Here is a 20,900-nt window from a genome sequence, read left to right as displayed (position 1 = left end):
TTTTATATTCCTCCAGTTTTTTATATAACTCCAATTTTTTATATACCTCCAGTTTTTTTTTACCTCCAGTTTTTTATATACCTCCAGTTTTTTTATTTACCTCCAGTTTGTTATATACCTCCAGTTTTTGAAAAGCTTCCAGTTTTTGATACACCTCCAGTTTCTGATATACCTCCAGTTTTTTTATGTACCTCTAGTTTTTTATGTACCTCCAGTTTTCGATATACTTCCAGTTTTTGATACACCTTCAGTTTTTTAAATACCTCCAGTTTTTTATATACGTCCAGTTTTGATATACCTCCAGATTTTGATATACCTCCAGTTTTTGATATACCTCCAGTTTTATATACCTCAGGTTTTCGACATAACTCCAGTTTTTGTTGCCTCTAGTTTTTGATATACCTCCAGTTTTTTATATACCTTCAGTTTTTATATACCTTCACTTTTTTATATACCTCCAGTTTTTTATATACCTCCTGTTTTCGAAAAGCTTCCAGTTTTTTATATACCTCCAGTTTTTTATATACCTCCCGTTTTTGATATACCTCCAGGTTTTTTATATACCTCCAGTTTTTTTTTCGAAAGAAGACTTTTATATATTTCTTGGATAAATATCAATATTTGTTTTTAATTGGCACAAACAGACCTTTTAATTGACAATATGCAAAAATGTCACTCTAAGATCAAGGGAAAATTGATCAGTTTTGCGCTTACGGTTAAAACTACTCTAGTTGCACAAAAGTCGGTTCACTACTTCAAAAGAACCGCATTTTATAGTGACTAAGAGTTTAAATTCTCTTTTTTATATATTGAATATAAAATTTGGTGATGGTACCTGAGGAAAAGATAAGATCTGTTCCTGGATGAAGGATGAGCAGATTCACCAACTACCTGAATATATTATATATTAGAACCCCTTATTGTAAGTATATATATATATATATATATATACAGGGTGAGTCAAAAAAAAGTGTGATTAGCGGCGTCTGGTGCAAAATTGTACTTTTTTCAATATATTTTGGAATTTTTTTTTGATACTCCAATGGCCCAAAAAAAATCTGCGAAAGTTTTTTCTCTCTCAAAATCTAAAGTACAGAAAAGCAAAAATGTTATAAACAAATTCGCAAATTTCAGTTCTGGTCTAATTTTTAAGGAAAAGTTGTTTTTCAATGGATCCTAAGTTTCCAACTGAACAGTGTATATGTATAACTTTACAATATATATACTCAATATACTAAGAACTAAGAATTTTTCTTCTTACAATTTTGCAAATTCTCTGTGATTCTGTGTGAATCACAGAATCACAGAAAAATCTTTATTAAATTCTTGAATTTGATAGAAATAATTTATTCACATTTTTGCTTTTCTCGATTTTTGATTCATAGAGAAAAAAAGTTTCGCGGATTTTATTTTTACCATTGGAGTATCAAACAAAATAAAATATTTTCAAAAAATATTGAAAAAAACCATACAGCTGCACAAAAAAGTTTCTTGATGTGCAGAATTGTGCACTTGACAAATGTTTACTGGGTAACAATGGGAGGGGGCGGGAGGGCATAAAACAAGCCACACCTTTTTGCCTCCTTTCCACAAATGCCATCGCAAGATATTGGATTTGTAGCGGAAAGCTCATCCATATTTTTAATGTCAAGCTTTAATAAGTTAACACAAACTGCCACACAAAACAGACGCAAATTAGAAGCACTTCTGCTGAGTGCACTGGGCATGCCCCTCCCTTTATTTAGCGATTCATGAATCCTGACCCTGAGCAAATTTAAGAGCTCCGATCGTAAAATAAAAAAAAAGATAATTGAACGTTAGTTTATTGAGCTTAGTTGCAATCGATATAGCACTTAATACACCATATACAGTATACACACACACAGACCCCCTTCGTCTCCGAGCCTAAAACTGCCGTAGATCAGAACAGGTTGACAAGGTTCCAAGATGCCTTAATCTTTGTTTTTTTCATTATGCTGTTTTTTCCTGGGAAAGGAAAAGGGGGTTTATTAAGTATTTTTTAGATATTTTCACTATCAGTTCTGCCACTTATTTTGATATTGCTTTAATACTGTAGTACAACTATTAAATTAATCCTACATGTTCACCGCAAATATTGTGTGATGTGTCATATTAAAAAAAAATATTTTTCATGTAAAATCATGAATTTTTAATGAAAGGCATTTCTTGTCAGTTTCTGAGTACAATGTACATATTTGATTTATGGATGACTAATGAAAATTTATATATATATATATATGTAATTTGTAAACCAGAATAGATTAATTTTTTATTTCAAATCAGATGTGTTGACTCACTGAATATCCGGTTGGTAAGGTTAGTTTCCCTAAAAATGTTTAGGGGGAGCCAAACAAAATTAGCCGCCCCCCCCCCCTAACCAAATGTCTAGTTGTGGCCTGGGAAGTGTGGCCTTTAACTTCTACCTGTGGATAGGGTTGTTAATAGGTTTTAAAAATGATTGAAAATCGATAGATTTCGTTTTTTTACGTTTTTTAAAAACAATTGTATCGTTTTATGATAAACGATGGGGAACAACGAACAAACAACTCGTTTCGAACTTTCAAAAAACGAAAAAAGTAGTGTTTTGAAAAATTCGTAAAATTTTTTTTCAGGAAGATAAGTTTATGTATTTGATGCCTTAAATGTTTTGCTTTATCGAGAGAAATTACACCTGAATGTTTCCTGACCTTTTTTTTCTCATCTAAGGGCTTTCCGGTATGTATTTTGTCTAAAAAAGGTCGTTAACGATCACAAACGAAAGAAGTCGTTAATTGTCGTTATCAAAAAATTTAAAACGACCTACCCTCGATAAACTAAAACTAAAAAACGACTTCTTGTTTTTATCTTAAAAACGATCGTCTGTTTCGTTTTCGTTTATACTTCGTCATTTTCAAAACAAAAAGATCGGTTTTTTTAAAGTGAAAACTATCCATCCCTACCTGTAGACTACCAGGGGTAACTCCTACCAACATATTTCTCTCTGAGTCTAGTTGCAGTCTAAGCTTGCTACCATCACTAAAATATAAACGAATTTATACCAAAGTCCAAGCAGAAGTATTAGTTAATCTCTATATTTATATTTTGTTTGGGTGTCTGTTTGTTTGTATCCAGTAAGCGTCAATATCGGGGTTTGTTGTAACGGGTTATCAGAGAAGGTTTGTACATAGACGGTCAAATTGGATAAATTTTGACTAACAAAATGTTGACATTTTTTATTTTCAAAGTTCACCAATTTGAACAGAAAAACCCGCGACAATTTTTGTTTCACAAAGACTACAATGTATTATGGACATTTTAATGACATGCTGAGCTGTAGCTTTTCTTATATAAAGAAGTGAACTTGAATTACCTGTAGGCTAAGCTTAGAGTTTCATATGATTCAGCAAGAGTACTTTCAACATTTATTATAGTTTTCTCTCCACCCTGGAGAAAAATTTATTGATTATCGCATATTAAGGATTTTTTCAATGCTATAAAGGCTCGCTTTCACTCAAAATAAAGATTGCGTAAAGTGCCAAAAATGATTCGCAATTCTTGCAAAATTTGGCGTTTCATTTTTGTCAATGGGAACCCTAACTGTTTATAACAGTGACTGATTACCTATAAAAGAAAGGTATAAAATGAAGTGTTGCTTCAATTATGTTACCATAAAAAGGTCTCTTAAATAAAAACAAATAGTTTTAAAATTAATGGGGACAAAAGAATTTTGATAAAGAATTTGTTTAGAAAAGTAAAACAATTCACAATTCCATGAAAAATGTGAAAGCATCAACTAATTGTTCTATGAAACAATTATCAAATTGATATTATAATTTAACGCTATTTTTCTAAAACTCTCCCCCCCTCCCATCGGTTTTGAACATACACTGAATTAGTTTGAGAATATTCGAAGTCAAAACATATTTTAATGACAAAGGAACTAAACACTTATATTTTCTAATCCTATATTTTTGTAACCATAATGTGGCAGATCTTAGATATTACTATTAGTAACATTATGGTGTAAACTTTTGACATTTAACAGAACAATATAGTTTGAAATATCAAAGGACTACCACATTGGCTTGTACAAATATGGACATTGGAAAATCAGAGTTTGTGGCAAAAACTCAATTCCTTTTTAATTATTTTGAACATTTAATATAATGAAAAAACTTATTTTTTACCAAAAAAATTAAAAAGTTTGACCTTGAGCAAGGTTTGTGGTTTCTCTAGTAAAATGAACCATATATCAACCCCTGTACTGTCTCTTGAACTTGAAATAAACAGATCCACCAGCCTGCAGGAAAAAAAAACAATATTAGTAAAACTATTGGTTGTACGGTTTTTTTATTCATTGGGAGTTGAAACTACTTAGAAACACAATGGTCTTGGTTGTTTTATTCATTGGGAGTTGACACTTCTTAGAAACAGAATGGTCTTGGTTTTTTTATTCATTGGGAGTTTAAACTACTTAGACACAGAATATTCTAGTTTTTTTTCATTGTGAGTTGAAACTACTTAGAAACAGAATATTCTTGGTTTTTTTATTCATTGGGAGTTGAAACTACTTAGAAAAAGAATGGTCTTGTTTTTTTATTCATTGGGAGTTGAAACTACTTAGAAACAGAATATTCTTGGTTTTTTTATTCATTGGGAGTTGAAACTACTTAGAAACAGAATGGTCTTGATTTTTTTTATTCATTGGGATTTGAAACTACTTAGAAACACAATGGTCTTGCAAAAAATTCCAAAGCGTGTTTACAATCTTTGTTGCACGCTTTCATTCAGAAATCAATAAAAAATATGTGAATAACTTCTTGAAAAGTAAAGTTAGAAACAAGTGAATTACAGTTTTAAAATGTTCTTTCAAGGACTGAAAAAAACATAACTAAATTTGTTAGGTAAAATCAAAGACCAAGGTGTAGCGACACTTGAAATTGACCTAATCTTGAATATTGATGCAACTTTTCATAGCAGTCTGGATATAAGTGAGCAGTTCAGAATCCTTATTTTCCACACCTAGTGTCTACTCACATTGGTAGAAACTATGTAAATTTATTGACAATGTAATCTCAAGTTATATGGAATTTCATATTATATGCATGAACTCCATGAACTGCTCTAGAGTAAGAAGATAAAATTTAAAAAAAAAACATTTTCTTCAAATTTAATTTAAACTTTCATTATTTCTTAGTCGTCTAATTAAAAATTTTCGAAGTCGTTAAAGAGGGTATTTTTGAACATAATATTGGAAAGATTTGTCTGAGTTAAAAACTAATGAATGAACGAGTTGTTAAGCTATTTCTTCAACATTGTGTAAACAATTAGTTCAGGGTTAAAATAGATTTAATCCCTATAAGACGTAAGTATACGAATAATACGAAAACAAAATAACATTGAATACAATATTAAATCCAAGAAAAATATAACAATATCGTAAAAATCTAAAAATACCTAAGTGGAGAGATGTTTGCTGTTTTCGCTAAAGCTGCTCGAATACTTTCCTGTTAGGTTTCCAATAAAATATTTAAAGAAAACTTTTAAAAAGATTATTTTTAGAAGTCAAAAATGTCTTGGTTTCCAAAAAGTCAGTTTTACTAGAATATAAAGCTAGCAAAATATAATTTTAACTTTATTTTGATTTATATTATTTTGCTAAAATATTTAAATTTCTAAACACTTTATAGCTCAAATAATTTTTTCATTAATCTAAATATAATTAAAGTCTTAATAACTAAATATCTAAATATCAAAATATCTAAACATTTAGATATCTAAATATCTAAATATCTAAACATTTAATTATCTAAATGTCTAAATATCTAAATATCTAAATATCTAAATATCTAAATACCTAAATATCTAAATATCTAAATATCTAAATATATATCTAAATATCTAAATATATAAATATCTAAATATCTAAATATCTAAATATCTAAATATTTAAATATCTAAATATCCAAATATCTAAATATCTAAATATCTAAATATCTAAATATCTAAATATCTAAATATTCAAATATCTAAATATCTAAATATCAAAGTGTAATGAGTTAATTAATTGAAATTCCTGAGCAGTGGCTAAACTAAACTGAACCAACTGGCCATAGGTAACATTCAGAGTTATTCTAAACAAACAATTATGAACAAATTCATTTTAATGATATTTTATCAAATCATTAAATAAACTGTAAAACCATAATATGTCTAAAGCAGTAGATAACTTGAAAAGTTTTAATTTTCTAAAAAAATACTTTTTTAAGCTCAAAAAAATTGGCAACAACAAAAACAAGAAAAAGTTACAAATTTGTTTACATTTTAGGCGGATGAAGGGTGACAATATTTAAAATAAAACGTTTAAAACGAACATTTTCGTTAGTTTAAATCCTTATTTCTAAATAAAAACATTAATAAGATATGTGTCTTTTTTTTGAACTGTTAATTTGCATTTGCGATTTTTCTGCAGAAGTAACTTGCGCCTATTCAAATTATAAGAAATCATGTAGCAGTTCACAAAAATAAATAAAACAAATCGTACATTGCCATTTTTGCATCAAGCATCATTTGAAATTACGCTTACAGTCCCTTTAACAACCTTAAGTACAACTAATAAAAAAAGTTAGAAACCTCAGATAGAAAAAATTCGTCTACATTAATAACAAATTGATATTATACAGTCCATGGACAATAAAATATACTTTTTGCATTGCAAGATTATAATTTCTCTCAAACATTTTTGGGACACTCCCAAACTGATAAGAAACTATAGAAAGTCTTCTTAATTTACAAAAGTACTTAATTGATTTACTCCACCTGAGATATAGACGATCATTGTTTGACAAACATTTTGATATATCGAACAGTTTCCAAGACGGATGGGAGCTGGAAAATTCGAAATAATGGCTCTCCACCTAATTACATAATTATATATTAGGAATACCCACAAAGGATGAGACTGTAAAGACGACCTGTACCTCTTTAAATATTTCCAATGTGTCTGATACTTTTTTATGTAACCCTGTATATAATATATTTTATCCCATTCTTAACCTGTCAATGCCATATTTCTTTACATTTCCTTTACATATGTCTATTCTGTCCGCCGCGACGCCTCAAAAATAATCTATTGCGGATTCTCTAGAACACTTTTGATGATATTTATCAGAAAGAAAAAAAGCTCGGATCTTCTTTTTGTCTCATCAATCTAGAGACAAAACACCAAAAAAGCATGTTTAAAAAATTATAAATCTTGAAGTCTTGAAATAACTACGTGATTATATCTGTAATTTATAATCAAACTTTTAGAATTTTTACTGAAATAAATAATTTTTTATAATGTTATCTGCAGTTGCATCCTTAAAAAAAATGTTTTTCTACGTCTTGTATGGAAACATATATAAAATTTAAATTTAATGCTTTCTTTAAAGTTTTGTAAAAGCATTCAAATAGAAAATAGAAATATTGAGTCTAATGTTTTCCATACAAATAATAACCAGGAAAAATACCTATGACAGATATGACATCAACTAAATCAAAAGCTTCACGTGCAACCTTAGTCTAAAAATATGGAGCTTCACCAACCTTTGTATAAAAATATGGAGCTGCACCAACCTTTGTATAAAATATGGAGCTGCACCAACCTTTGTATAAAAATATGGAGCTCCACAAACCTTTGTTTGAAAATATGGAGCTTTACCAACCTTGGTATACAAATATGGAGCTTCACCACCCTTAGTGCATATACAAATATGGAGCTTTACCAACCTTAGTATACAAATACAAATGTGGAGCTTAACCAACCTTAGTATGAAAATATGGAGCGTTACCAACCTTAGTACATATACAAATATGGAGTTCACCAACCTTAGTTTGAAAATATGGAGCTTTACCAACCTTTGTATACAAATATGGATCTTAACCAACCTTAGTATGTTTACAAATATGGAGCTTCACCAACCGTAGTATGAAAATATGGAGCTTCACCAACCTTAGTGTGAAAATATGGAGCTTCACCAACCTTAGTGCATATACAAATATAGGCCTTTAACAACCTTAGTATGAAAATATGGAGCTTCACCAACCTTAGTACATATACAAATATGGAGTTCACCAACCTTAGTTTGAAAATGTGGAGCTTCACCAACCTTAGTATACAAATTTGGAGCTTAACCAACCTTNAGTATGAAAATATGGAGCGTTACCAACTTTAGTACATATACAAATATGGAGTTCACCAACCTTAGTTTGAAAATGTGGAGCTTCACCAACCTTAGTATACAAATTTGGAGCTTAACCAACCTTAGTTAACAAATATGAAGCTTAACCAACCTAAGAATAAAATATGGAGCTTCACCAACCTTAGTATGAAAATATGGAGCTGTCCTGCTATCAGCATAATACGTTGCCATTCCTTAAACACATTCTATGATTTCAATATAAATAAAAAAATTTCTTTTATAAATGGAAAATAAACTAAAATAATTTTATCTGCAGTATTGATAAAAGAAACTTTAGGTGTTACATTCTTCAAAATTTCACGTATTTTCATGATTATTTGTAGCAAAATCTGGAATTCCAATATAGTTTGTTTTCAAATTGGTTTCCTTGCAGAATTTATTCTTCTGGAATTATTCTGGATTTAAAGTGGATTTTTGTCTCATTGAAAAAATGACATAAAAATAAAAACCTAAAAATTCGGTTTCATCTCCCCAACCTCCCAAAAATATGTTTACGTGTTTCTGAAAACTCACCTAAAGGTACGTTTTTGATTTCATTCATATCTTCAACCTATAAGTAAATTAGGATTATTCCGATACATTAAAGTATGCAAAACCGACTTACTTCCGTCGACAACAAATGCATTTTTGTGTGTTTAAAAAAAGTGTCCAATAAACAACATGATCAAAGTGATAAACTCTAGAAAATTGTAATAATTAAAAGCAGAAAGTTAATGCATCGCTTATTATCCGAAAAGTTTAACTTGAAATTACGTTGACAGCATTTTTAACTTTAATAATTTATTTTTTGGATAAGGGGTGTGGGCAAAAGCTCTCGCATATAAATAAAATGAAATATCAATAGATCTGGTTCCAGTTTGTTATTAAAGTCTGTCTACTATTTTGTCTTGCTTAAGATCAGTTAAAAGTCATGTACCCCAACGTTTTGTGTTGCGCCGTTGTCTTAAAAACTTGACCATGGGAAACCATATAAACCATAGTGAACACTTATTTTCCGCAGGCTGATCTTGCTTCCTGTCTTTCCTTAAGCTTAACTATTAGGTTTGGTTAAATGATAATATTTTTGTTAATCACATGTAGCGTTGATTTGCCAATGACTTGTAGAAAGCTGGATTTTCAAACATGATTGAGTTATGTTCTTTTGTAAGTTGACAGCATAATTTCAGGTTATCCTCCAATTGCAAACATACCAATGCCTGATTCGCAATCACAACAGTGACCTGGAAACCTTTATCGGTTCAAAAATGTTGAAAATAATGCCGCTTTTCTGACATAGATAGATAATCGGTTTTAAACATTGCTACCTAATAATCTTTCAATAAAAATATAAACATGGATATTTTATTTAATACTTGATCAGACAAAGCTTTTAAGAGTACCGTTGTGAGATTATCTTTATCAGTTCAAATGTGGAAGATAATGCCGTTTTTTTCTGACATAGAAGGATAATGTCACAGTTGAAAAATTTTAAATCTGTACCTAATTCATACTTCAATTGAAAAAAAATAAAATTAAAAAATATAAACATGGATATCTAATTTTATACTTGATCAGACAAAGCTTTTAAGGATACCGATGTGAATCGGGCATTACCATGTTTGCACAGAGAGTCACATGAAATTACACGTACAGTCCCTTTAAATAATTATCCTTTTTATGTAACTCTGTAATTTATTATATTTAACTAGCTGAAGTGCCCGGCGATACCCGTGGAAAAATAAAATTTGATTTTTGAAAAAAATGTCAAATTTTTTTAGTCTATTTTACTGTAACCAGACACACATAGGTATCCTAAAATAATGTTATAGCCCGTTCGGTCAAGCCGTTTGGTCAGCTATAGCTGATATATATGAATAAGTAAAGAGCTTTATTATACAGATTATAGTTATCCGAAATGTCGAGGAAGAAGATTTACACTGTCCACACCAGTTAGACAAAGTTTCGGAAACTTCTGAGTTTCAATCAGAATGAAACCTCCGGTTTAGGGTTTCAAGCGAAATAGGGAATTTCGCTTCTTTTGCATTCCGTTCGTAGAAAAAAAATGCGAAAGTTTGTGTTAAAATGTTTAGCAAAAGAAAAAACGAAAATAGATTAATGTAGAAACTTTGCAAAAAAAGCGAGTAGTTTTAACATTTTTGCGAAATTGTCGCATATTTTGTTTTTGTGTTTAGGAAGTTTTGCATCGTTTTCGTTTTCTTTCGAAATTTTGCGAAATACGAACGAAAATGTTCGCGTAATTTTCACCGAAAAAAAAAACGATTTCCCCATTTCGCTGGAAACCCTGTAATCACGCTCCATGGTTCAGGGAGAATTGGAAAAAATAAAGCCTGCGTGAAAACTATAGTATCTTAATAGTATTCGATAAAATAAAACCAATCCAGAGCTGGGAACTTTAGAATGGATAACCTTTACTCCCGGCTGCTTAATCCGAATATCCACTGTGGAAACTTTTAATTTATTCCTTAATCCACTCTTTTTCTCTCTCTTTAGATATCCATACATTGTTTTCTCCAATGAGAGTGCAGGAATATATTCGTAAATTGCATTGGCCAATGACAGTCTTGAAAATAAATTCTATCCAATGACTGACCTCCACAATTTCTAACAAATAAAGAATTTGTTGTCAGTCATTTTGTAAATTAATCGGTAAAAAAAATATGTAATATTACGTTTGAGATTCTTTTCAACTAATTTTGACTAATGTATTAATATACAAATTTATGAGAAATCCAGTGTGAAGGCTCTAGTAAAGAAAACGAACAAATCTGACGTTCCTAGGATCAAATTTGTTGACCTAAATAATTAATCTCGAGACTAACATAATCCCGAGATTAGCAAAAAGAGAAGATTAAGCATTAATCCTGATATCCACCACTCTAAAGTTCCCAGCGCTGGTCCAGTTAAATTTGTTAGAATAAAAAATCTGCATGGCCAAGTTGGATTTGTCAGATAAAAAACACTGATGGTCCAGTCGGGTTCTTTTAGAACGAAAACCTGCATGGTCCAGTTGGTTTCGTTAGAACGTACAAAAATACTTGCAAGGATTAGTTGGATTTCTTTGAATGAAAAACCTGCAATGAAAATTTAAATGGTTTAGTTGTTTTTTAGAATGAAAAACCTGCAAGGTCCAGTCTCGTTCGTTAGAATGAAAACCTGCATGTGCAGTTGAGTTTATTAGAATGAAATGAAAACATGCTCCAGTCAGATGTATCAAAATGAAAACCTGCATGGTCTAGTCGGGTTCGTTAGAATGAAAACCTTAAATGTCAGATTTGTAAAAAATAAAGCTACATAGTTCAGTCAGGTTCGTTAGAATGAAAACCTTAAATGTCAGATTTGTAAAAAATAGATCTACATGGTTCAGTCAGATTCGTTAAATGAAAAATCAGCATGGTCTAGTCGGATCCGTTATAATCCGTTATAACCTTAATGGTCCAGTTGAGTTCGTTTGCATGAAAATTTTAATGGTCCAGATGAATTATTTAGAATTAAAAACCTGTCTTGTTCGTTAGAATGAAAACCTGCATGGTCCAACTGGATTTATTAGAATTAAAACCTGCATAGTCCATTCGGATTTGTTAGAATATGAAACCTGCATGGTCCAGTTAGATTTGTTTGAATAAAAAAAATAAAAAGAATTAACCCTATAAAGGTTGGGGGTCTGAATCTTTTCAAATGTAGTTTTTAGGCCCGTAGCTTTAGTCCCAAAATGTTAGCCTTTTTTAACACGAATCGGACTTTCCACCACCCTGAACTCTGCCATCTGCCTGTTTTGGTTAAAAAACCAGAATGATCCACAGTTGGATTCGTTAGTTTAAAAAAACCGTTTTGGTCTAGTCTAGTCGGGTTCGTTACAATTATAAACCTGCATGGTCCAATCAGATTCGGAGAAGTAAAGTTCAATTGTTGAATACTCATCCGCAGCGGTTTCTCCATCCTGTCCAGAAACAGTTTAATTAATCTTAACACTTTGATAAAAAATTACAGAACATTATTTTTTTTATTGTTTTTTATATTTTTTAAAAAACTGTTTCTTTTTTCCTTTTCTGCAGTCCAGACATCAGCACCGATTCCCCGTATTTTTCGGCGGCCAGAATATACAAAATCAGCAGGTTTCACCTAAAAATATTCATCGTAGAATATCGATTTCAGAGTGAAGAACACGAATATCTTTTTATTTTTTTTAAATAGGAATATTTGTGCACATTTCAATCACTCATTTATATAAACTTTTAATTTAATTTTTTAGTTTTAAATTAAACTTTACTTCAAGAAATGGCTCTAGCTACAAATACTTTCTACGCAAAATCATTTTGTAAAAGGTTACAAAAATTATAACTAACATAGGTAATTGACAAGATTTGTTGGTTTACAGAAATAAACAAATATTATATTTGACCAGTTTAGTTGATTTGGAATATGCACTTTGCAGTTTGAAACTCTCCCAACTGAGCCACAAAAAGTTAGTTGTCTAAATATCTACAACTGTGTAAAATCAAGAGAAAAATCCCATCACTTTTTTGCTTCTGTTACTGAATAATATTTTTCTTCCAGATGGTCCAGCTGTGAAGATTTCAATACTAAATACAAGCTTGCATAATATTGATAAACAATGTTAAACCTATTCTTTTTTTCTCTTTTTAATAGAGATTTTTTTGTCATGATCGGGTTGATACGATCAAATCTCGGAATTTTTTCTAGTGCGAAGATTTGGTGTTGTATAGGTTTTTTATTGATCTACCAGGGGTTGTAATCTGGCAGCATATTCATCCATCATCATTCACTTGGATTATTCTACTTAGAGCTTATTTCTTGCTGAGTAGAAAGCGCGCACCTTTCGCTGCGAGAGATGTTGACAGCTGCCCATCTGTCCTCCTACATCCGTCAGGTGGTCATAACTGCTTTACCAGATGTCGGCTTCAAATGTTTTTGAAACCAGAGGTTTGTGTGGAGTATGGGAATCGAACCCGTGAATACCAGTTTGGACACCAATCCAGTTACTGGCTGTGAACAAGTTTGCTTAACTTCAATGATCTAACGAGAACTGGTGTCACACACTAGCCGCCCTACCCCACCTTTATTTCTCGATATTTTATCTTCATCCTTTGTCCTTTATCACCTTGTATGCCCCGTATGCCCCTTAATGTTTTATATTTTTAATTATGTGTCTGGTTTGTTTAAATTCCCTGTCAAGTTCGATTGGGGATGTAACATTGCATCTCAGTTTGATTTCTGTAATGAAAGGAAAGATGTTGCTACAGTTAAACCCGAAATGAGCGGTACATCGAAAGAATTTATTAAATGTCGTCTTGAAAATTTTTACTGGTTTCTTTTCTATTTAACGTAAATCTCAGTATTTGCGAAAATGAATAAATAGCCATTAATATGTGGGAACAGTTTTAAAGAGCTACATATAATCATTTAATTAAAAAAACTAAATATATGCAACATTCTATTATCAGAAAGTAAAGAATACGACATTTGATAAATTCTTTTGATGTATGGCTTATTTAGGGTTTAACTGTTTGATATTTTGAATTTTCAGAAGGGATATATTTATGCATTTTCTTCCTCTAGCTCTGCTCAAAAAGAAGACAAAATTGAAAATAATAATTTTTTTGGTGGAAAATCGAGGATTTCTAAATAAAATTTGCGCAAACCAATATTCTAAGTACACCTTTAAACAGAACAGCCGTTTACCTGAAGAAGCTCTGAAGCTAGTTTTAGTCTGACAGGTCGTCCTTCCATTCTCGCGGCATCCCCCATCCAGGTCTGTATAGGCTCTACTGTACAGTTACCAGTTCTCTCTAGAAGTATTATTATTATCCTTGTTTCATTATTATCATCCAGGTCTGTATAGGCTCTACAGTACAGATACCAGTCATTTCCAGAAATATCATTTTTATCATTGTTATCATTATTTTCATTCAGGTCTGTAAAGTCTACACAGTACAGTTAACAGTTCTCTCTAGAGGTATTATTATTATCATTGTAATTATTATCATCCAGGTCTGTATAGGCTCTACTGTACAGTTACCAGTTCTCTCTAGAAGTATTATTATTATCATTGTAATTATTATCATCCAGGTCTGTATAGGCTCTACTGTACAGTTACCAGTTCTCTCTAGAAGTATTATTATTATCATTATAATTATTGTTATCCAGGTCTGTATAGGCTACACAGTACAGTTAACAGTTCTCTCTAGAGGTATTATTATTATCATTGTAATTATTATCATCCAGGTCTGTATAGGCTCTACAGTATAGTTACCAGTTCTCTCTAGAAGTATTATTATTATCATTATAATTATTGTTATCCAGGTCTGTATAGGCTCTACTGTACAGTTACCAGTTCTCTTTAGAAGTATTATTATTATCATTATAATTATTATCCTCCAGGTCTGTATAGGCTACACAGTACAGTTACCAGTTCTCTCTACATAAAAGTATCATTATTATCATAAACATAACTTTATTTGAATCTTTTTACAATTACATCATAGTCATACTGAAATCCATGTTCTTATAGTGAAGAAGCAATTTACAACATTAATATTAATATACACTATATAGTTCCAACCTGAAACTGTGTACTGTGTACTGTATAGTTCCTACCTGAAACTGTGTAATGTGTACTCCTGAAACTGTGTACTGTGTACTGTATAGTTCCTACCTGAAACTGTGTAATGTGTACTGTATAGTTCCAACCTGAAACTGTGTACTGTGTACTATATAGTTCCAACCTGAAACTGTGTACTGTGTACTATATAGTTCCAACCTGAAACTGTGTACTGTAGACCCGTATTGAAGTCGTGGATAATATTGTAGGTCTGAGAAACAAAATATTTATTTTTTTCAAATTACAAAATTTTTTTTTTAAATGTTAATTTTACCCCATGTTTTAAAATTTTACTGGAAATCATACTTGTTATTATTTTAAGGTTAAGATTGCCACATTAAAACTAATGATTTAGTTTTTTCCACAATTTTAATTCTAATCCATAGATCTTAGCAATTTCAAACAATAAATTCTGTTTAATCAAATGATCTAGGTATGAAATATCTAAGGTTTATGCCAAAATATCCGAATATACTGCAATAAAGGAAGTATAAAATTCAAGTTTGTGGCAAAGATTCAATTTCTTTGAGGAAAACTTCCATTCCAGGCTTACTTTCTTCAAATATAAAATAACAAGNAATCTGCAGTTTATTGATACAATTTAAATTTCATAACAATCATGGAATTTTTCCAACTATTTTTCCTGTTTTTAGCCATGGTGCGGGTATAATATAATTAATTAAAGATGACCTTTAAGTGCTCACTATTGGGAAAAAATAGTACAACATTATACAATTATTTACAAATACTTTAACAAGGTTTCCCAAGACTAACTTAATGTCTTTATATCATCCAGAGCGCAGCGAGTAATGTATTGTAGGTAAAATTGGTCGAATGAACCCATGGACAGTGATAAATTAAAGAAAGATTTTAAAAAGTGGTCTTTTGAGATGAAAATGCGCAATATTTTTTTCAAAAACTCTGTTGAGTGGTTGGTTATTTTACATAACCGTTCCATGGGACTTTAACTATATTAATGGTCAGTAATGTTAATTTTTAATAATTAATTAATTTTCCTGTGGTAGTAGATGCGGTGCTAGAGCTAAGGTTGTTAGGAATACGGAGGGTGGGGTGTGCACTCGGGGAGTTAGCTTTACACTGACCAACTTTAATATATTCAAAATAATATTTGTTTTCTACGTTCATTTTTTCTTTTTCTCCATTCTAGTTCCTTCTTTCATCTTTTTCTACAGTCCTTCTACAATCTCTACATTTTACAGTATATAATTTTGTTTATTTTTGCTTCAAAGAGAACTTGAAAAGTGTTGAGTGAACATCGTCTTTTTGCTTTCGCTTAAAGAATTTATGTATATATATATGTAATTTATAATTCTTGCAACTGATAAAATATCTTTAACTATTTAGTGCAGTTTTAAACTAAGCACGGACTTATCAGTATTTATCATAAAAAAGGATAAAGAAAAAAAAAAGATTTCTACTGTTATATGGTTCTCATTGTACTGGAGCAAAGTTGATTTTGAATAGTTCCTTGTGCGGTAGATCATAGTTCTGATGAGAGTAGGACACTTCAGAATTTCCTAAAATTAACAATTAGATTAGTTGCAATGCTATAAAGGGGTCAGACAATTAGAGTTTGGGGACCAGTTCCTTACTTACCTTCCATAATTGTTTCTATTTTGACAGAAAACTGCCTTGGAAGTTCTGGAAGAGATCTGAGAATGAATGATGTTTTAAAAAAGTAATATAGGCTAGTTTTCAGAAAACATACTTTGTAAATTGTAATCTTTTGAAGCTTATATGAAGCTAATATTTTTGACATTTAAAATCTAACATCTGTGTAATTATGAAAAAAAAATCAAATATCATGGGAAGTTTTAAAAGAATCAGTAAATATGAAAAAATTAAATAAAACGGACAGTTATCAAAATCAGGTTAAACCCAACCTTCAAATATTAAAACCCAGAGGCTGAACCTGAAAATAGGAGCCGCGTTTGAGACAAGGCTTAAACATGGTTGGTTCTACTTGCAATTATACTCAGTGTTTAAAGCTTCGAGCCAGCGCTCAATTGAGCATTTTTTGGCGGTTCAGCGACACGATTTAAATTAGGCCTCTGATATATTTTTTAATTCAAACGGTGTATTCTTTTGAATAACTTTGTTGTGGATGTCGTAAAAGATACAAGAAACGGTCAAAAATTAATTTTAAAAAACTGACCAATCTAAATTATTTTAATATATAATTTATTTTTTAGCAGCATTTTCCTGGGAGGGTGTAGGTTTGATTTAGGGCAGAATATGCCTGGTTCCTGGTGCAACAAGGAGGAATCATCTGGATTCAAAACCATTCTAGAAAAAAAAGTTACAGAAACCTCTTCTTCTTTACATATAATATATTCTTCAATACACGTAAAAACCACATCGTACATGATCCCAGTGTAGTTAAAGTTATAATTCCCAAAATATATGAAAGGAAAATTGCAGATTCTAAAATTTCTCCTGCAGCACTCGATACCATCGTCAAACTTAAAGTTTAAAATTTACATAAATTTGATGGCCTTGAACAAAGTAGACCTGAATATGTATTGCACTTTCAAACTTTTCGGATGTCAGTTATTAATAATAAAAAATATATTAGTTAACTGATCTTCAAAATAGTTTAATAATTTAAGATTGTTTTAGGGCCATCCTAGCCCCCTGCCCCTTCATATTAATGTATTAAATTAATCAGAAATTTTTTTTTAAGGATTATGAAAAATTATAATACCTCTACTCCAATTAAAATTCCCATTTTTGAAAAACAAAACATCATTATTTTTAATTTCAAATATATCTCGAAAATCTAATAAAAAACCTACCTCAGCTTTATTCTTTCCATTGGTTCAAACTGAATGACAGAGTATTTAATGTGTGCTCTCTCATCTATCTATTAAAGGGATTGTTTACGTAACTGTGAGTGTACCTGTAATTTGAAAGTGTCTTGAATAATTTTCGACAGTACCCTATAAACTGTAATAGTAAAGAATCCTTAAAGAACCGCTAATTACTTTTTCTTCAAAAGTTTTATTTTATTTTTATTTTGAAATTAAAAAGCAGGTAAGGTTAGGGATGTTAACGTTTTCATTTTTTGAAAAACGATCGTTTCGTTATGAAAACGATGACGAAAAATCGAAAACGATCGTTATTTTAAAAATTCGGGGTTTAATAATGGTCGTCTTAAAACGATCGTTCTTATAAAACTCGTCGTTTCGTTAAGGATCTTTAACAACGACCCTTTCTTAACGATCGTTAACGACGATCCTTAGTTAACGATCTTTAACGACGACACTTCGTTAAAGAAGAGAAAAAACCGACCTAAAGGTCATCTTTTCTTATCATTGAGTAGTTTTTAAGAAAATATCAAGAAGTTTTAGATTTTCCACAGCTGTCATGTATGACGACATTCAATAAAATTGCATGTAATTTTTTTTCAAAAACGATTATTTTTCCAAAAACGACTGTTTTTATAAATTTAGTCGTTTCGTAAACGATCGTAAACAACAACCCCTTCGTAAACGATCGTTAACGACGACTCTTCGTTCACGATCAATAATGATCGTTTTTTCAAAAGCGGTCGTTTTTAAAAAACAATCGTATAAAAAACGGTCGCAAATCGTTTTTATAAAGACGATCGTTTTCAAAAACGGTCATTATTTGTTTTCTAAAAGTTCAAAACGAGTGGGTCGTTTTTAAAAACGTTCTTTTTTTTCGAAAACGAAACGATCTTTTTTTCGAAAACGAAACGATCGTTTTTGAAAACGATTAACATCCCTAGGGTCCATTATGACTCTTAGCTGTTACACTATACCGAGAAATATTAGAAATTATCAAAACATTAGAAAGTTAGAAATGTAAGTTATACCTTCAGAGTGCCCAGAGAATATCCAAACCCTTTCACCTCAACCTTCAAACAAATTTTGAATATTTAAAAAAAAAGGGTAAAATTTAAAAGAATTTTTTTTCTTTTCAGAAATTCCTTTTTGTAAGTTTTCCAATGGTTGGCAAGATTTTCATAAACATTGATTAGGTTGGGATTATTCCAAATATTTTTTTTCTTGGTTTCTTTTTCAAAAAGCAATCAAACGTTGCTAATAGATTCTTTAATCATCTAGGTTGGCTTCCAATATGTATATTTGAAAGTACTTTTTAATGAGTTGGATTAAATCAAATTTACCTAAGTTTTATTTTACAAATACTCTTAAATTCCCTCGTAATAATAATCTTTAAAATGGTTAAAGTATTTATGAAAGAAACGAAATTATGAATATGATTTAGAATAATTATACTTAGAAAGCAGATTTAATCTAAAAAAATAAACTTTTTTTTTCTATTTTAAAAATAGGTATATTTGCACAAGTCTCAAATTATTTATAAATAATGTTTTAGAATGAAAATTGTCACAGAGTATATTTACAATTGTACTCTAACTCAGAAAAAAAATCTGGTTGGCTCAAACTTAGCTAAAATAATATTCAAATCTTTAATATTAAAAATTTAGATAAAAAAATACGAAACTCTTTTTTTCGAATGCAAAAAGGGGTTGAAATTTGCAATTTTGCAAACCAATTACCATTAAAGCAGTGAATTTCCAAAATGATAAGTCTTTATTTTCCTTAGTTTCAAAGGTCTCTAATTGTTTATGGGACAAAACCAAAACAAAATTATTTTTTTTTATCGCAAAGCTCACCTCCAAGGGTAAAATGAGCTGACCCACTAGGCGGAAAATTGCATTAATTTCTAAGCTCTCCTCCTCAACCCTCCATCTTAGTAAACTATTACCCAGCTTCGTCACCTTACCATTCTAGCAAATCAAATATTTTATTTTCATTTCTAATCCTTGCAAATTTGTATTCTTATTTTTCAAAGGAATGGAGTCTTTGCAAAAAATTCTGATTGTCTAATTCTAATATCTTTGCAACCCAAAGCCGTAGACCTGAGATATTTCAAACTATAAATTCTGTTAGATACATAATCCAAGGTTGAAATATCTAAGGCTTACTTCTTTAGGTTGCAATGATATATGGATAAGAAAGTTTGAGTTTGTGGCATAGACTCAGCTCCTTCATTCCTTCATTCAAGTAACCCTTCATTTACTAAAGACATGCATGTTTTATTCCCAACGGTGTTCTTCAAAGCTTTTTAGATTATGAATGAAGGAAATATTTTTAACATTTAAAATTATTATCCACAATTGCATAGTTTTATTTATGGTGCATTTCTGCAACAGATTAAACGATTGAGAAGGTGATGAGAATTGAACACTTACAAATCTAGAAAAACGTTACAAATAGATGGCAATGGAGGTTTACTTGACTTTAGAGCGATAGCCCCGATAAACCTATATATATATACCTTTGAAACTAGTTGTTGAACTGTGGAACTAAACACACATAAATGTTTTTATTGAAAAAAATCAATTTTCTGACCAACTCATCTTCTATTTATCCAACTCATCTTCTATTTATCCAACTCATCTTCTATTTATCCAACTCATCTTCTATTTATCCAACTCATCTTCTATCCCCCCCCCGTTTATTTTGGGTAAAGGAGACGTCAGAGATGAGATTTTAAAAGCTTAAACCCCAGTAAGTCCTAAACTCGGACTTAGATAGAACCCAAGTCAGGATTGGGTCTGATTCGACCAATGCGAGACTGTTTTGCAAGCTTTCACTCTGTAGCAGACAGACTGCCGTCAGATCAGCTGAAACAAGGAGATGTAAATTTCGAAAATTCAAACTTTATGTAGATACATTATTTTCATAGTATGTTTATTTTGTATAATTAATAAAATTGGAAACCTCAAATAATTCCCGAGATTTTAAATGTACAAATATAAAAGATTTTACGAAATTTACGATCATCATCCTTGAGCCTTAAAGAGAGAAAAACCCAAGATGGTTGGTTCTTACTAGACTCAAGGCCATCCAAAACCCAGGTCTTGACTTGAGCTTTACTTGGGTTTAAGCAGGCGTAAAGACCGGGTTTTACTCGGGTTTTAGCTTTTAAAATATCAACTCAGAAATCAAACAACTAATTTAAAA

At 30.7% G+C, this 20,900-nt stretch overlaps 1 protein-coding gene across 8 annotated transcripts in view; it reads right to left on the bottom strand.

Moving 5' to 3' along the window:
• Positions 1-20,900, bottom strand: part of LOC111697687 (uncharacterized) — a 36,718-nt gene that overhangs the window by 6,021 nt on the left and 9,797 nt on the right. For 7 of the 8 annotated variants that reach the window (XM_023467770.1, XM_023467772.1, XM_023467773.1 and 4 more), the window contains 21 exons: positions 20,212-20,239; positions 19,547-19,660; positions 18,722-18,763; positions 17,679-17,746; positions 17,086-17,169; positions 16,480-16,535; positions 16,351-16,400; positions 15,879-15,968; positions 15,022-15,073; positions 13,944-14,050; positions 12,285-12,362; positions 12,109-12,180; positions 8,757-8,793; positions 8,364-8,416; positions 6,820-6,917; positions 6,077-6,134; positions 5,458-5,507; positions 4,210-4,300; positions 3,371-3,444; positions 2,961-3,036; positions 836-891 (listed from right to left, as the gene is read on the bottom strand). In XM_023467770.1, the coding sequence (XP_023323538.1) occupies positions 836-891; positions 2,961-3,036; positions 3,371-3,444; positions 4,210-4,300; positions 5,458-5,507; positions 6,077-6,134; positions 6,820-6,917; positions 8,364-8,416; positions 8,757-8,793; positions 12,109-12,180; positions 12,285-12,362; positions 13,944-14,050; positions 15,022-15,073; positions 15,879-15,968; positions 16,351-16,400; positions 16,480-16,535; positions 17,086-17,169; positions 17,679-17,746; positions 18,722-18,763; positions 19,547-19,660; positions 20,212-20,239 (1,434 nt within the window). Of the gene's footprint in view, positions 1-835; positions 892-2,960; positions 3,037-3,370; positions 3,445-4,209; positions 4,301-5,457; positions 5,508-6,076; positions 6,135-6,819; positions 6,918-8,363; positions 8,417-8,756; positions 8,794-12,108; positions 12,181-12,284; positions 12,363-13,943; positions 14,051-15,021; positions 15,074-15,878; positions 15,969-16,350; positions 16,401-16,479; positions 16,539-17,085; positions 17,170-17,678; positions 17,747-18,721; positions 18,764-19,546; positions 19,661-20,211; positions 20,240-20,900 lie in introns of all 8 variants that reach the window. The other variant, XM_023467771.1, reaches the window with a different exon arrangement.

The sequence above is a fragment of the Eurytemora carolleeae genome, unplaced genomic scaffold (assembly GCF_000591075.1).
Source record: "Eurytemora carolleeae unplaced genomic scaffold, Eaff_2.0 scaffold253, whole genome shotgun sequence".
Taxonomy (NCBI): domain Eukaryota; kingdom Metazoa; phylum Arthropoda; class Copepoda; order Calanoida; family Temoridae; genus Eurytemora; species Eurytemora carolleeae.
This window is presented reverse-complemented; position numbering and strand designations above follow the sequence as displayed.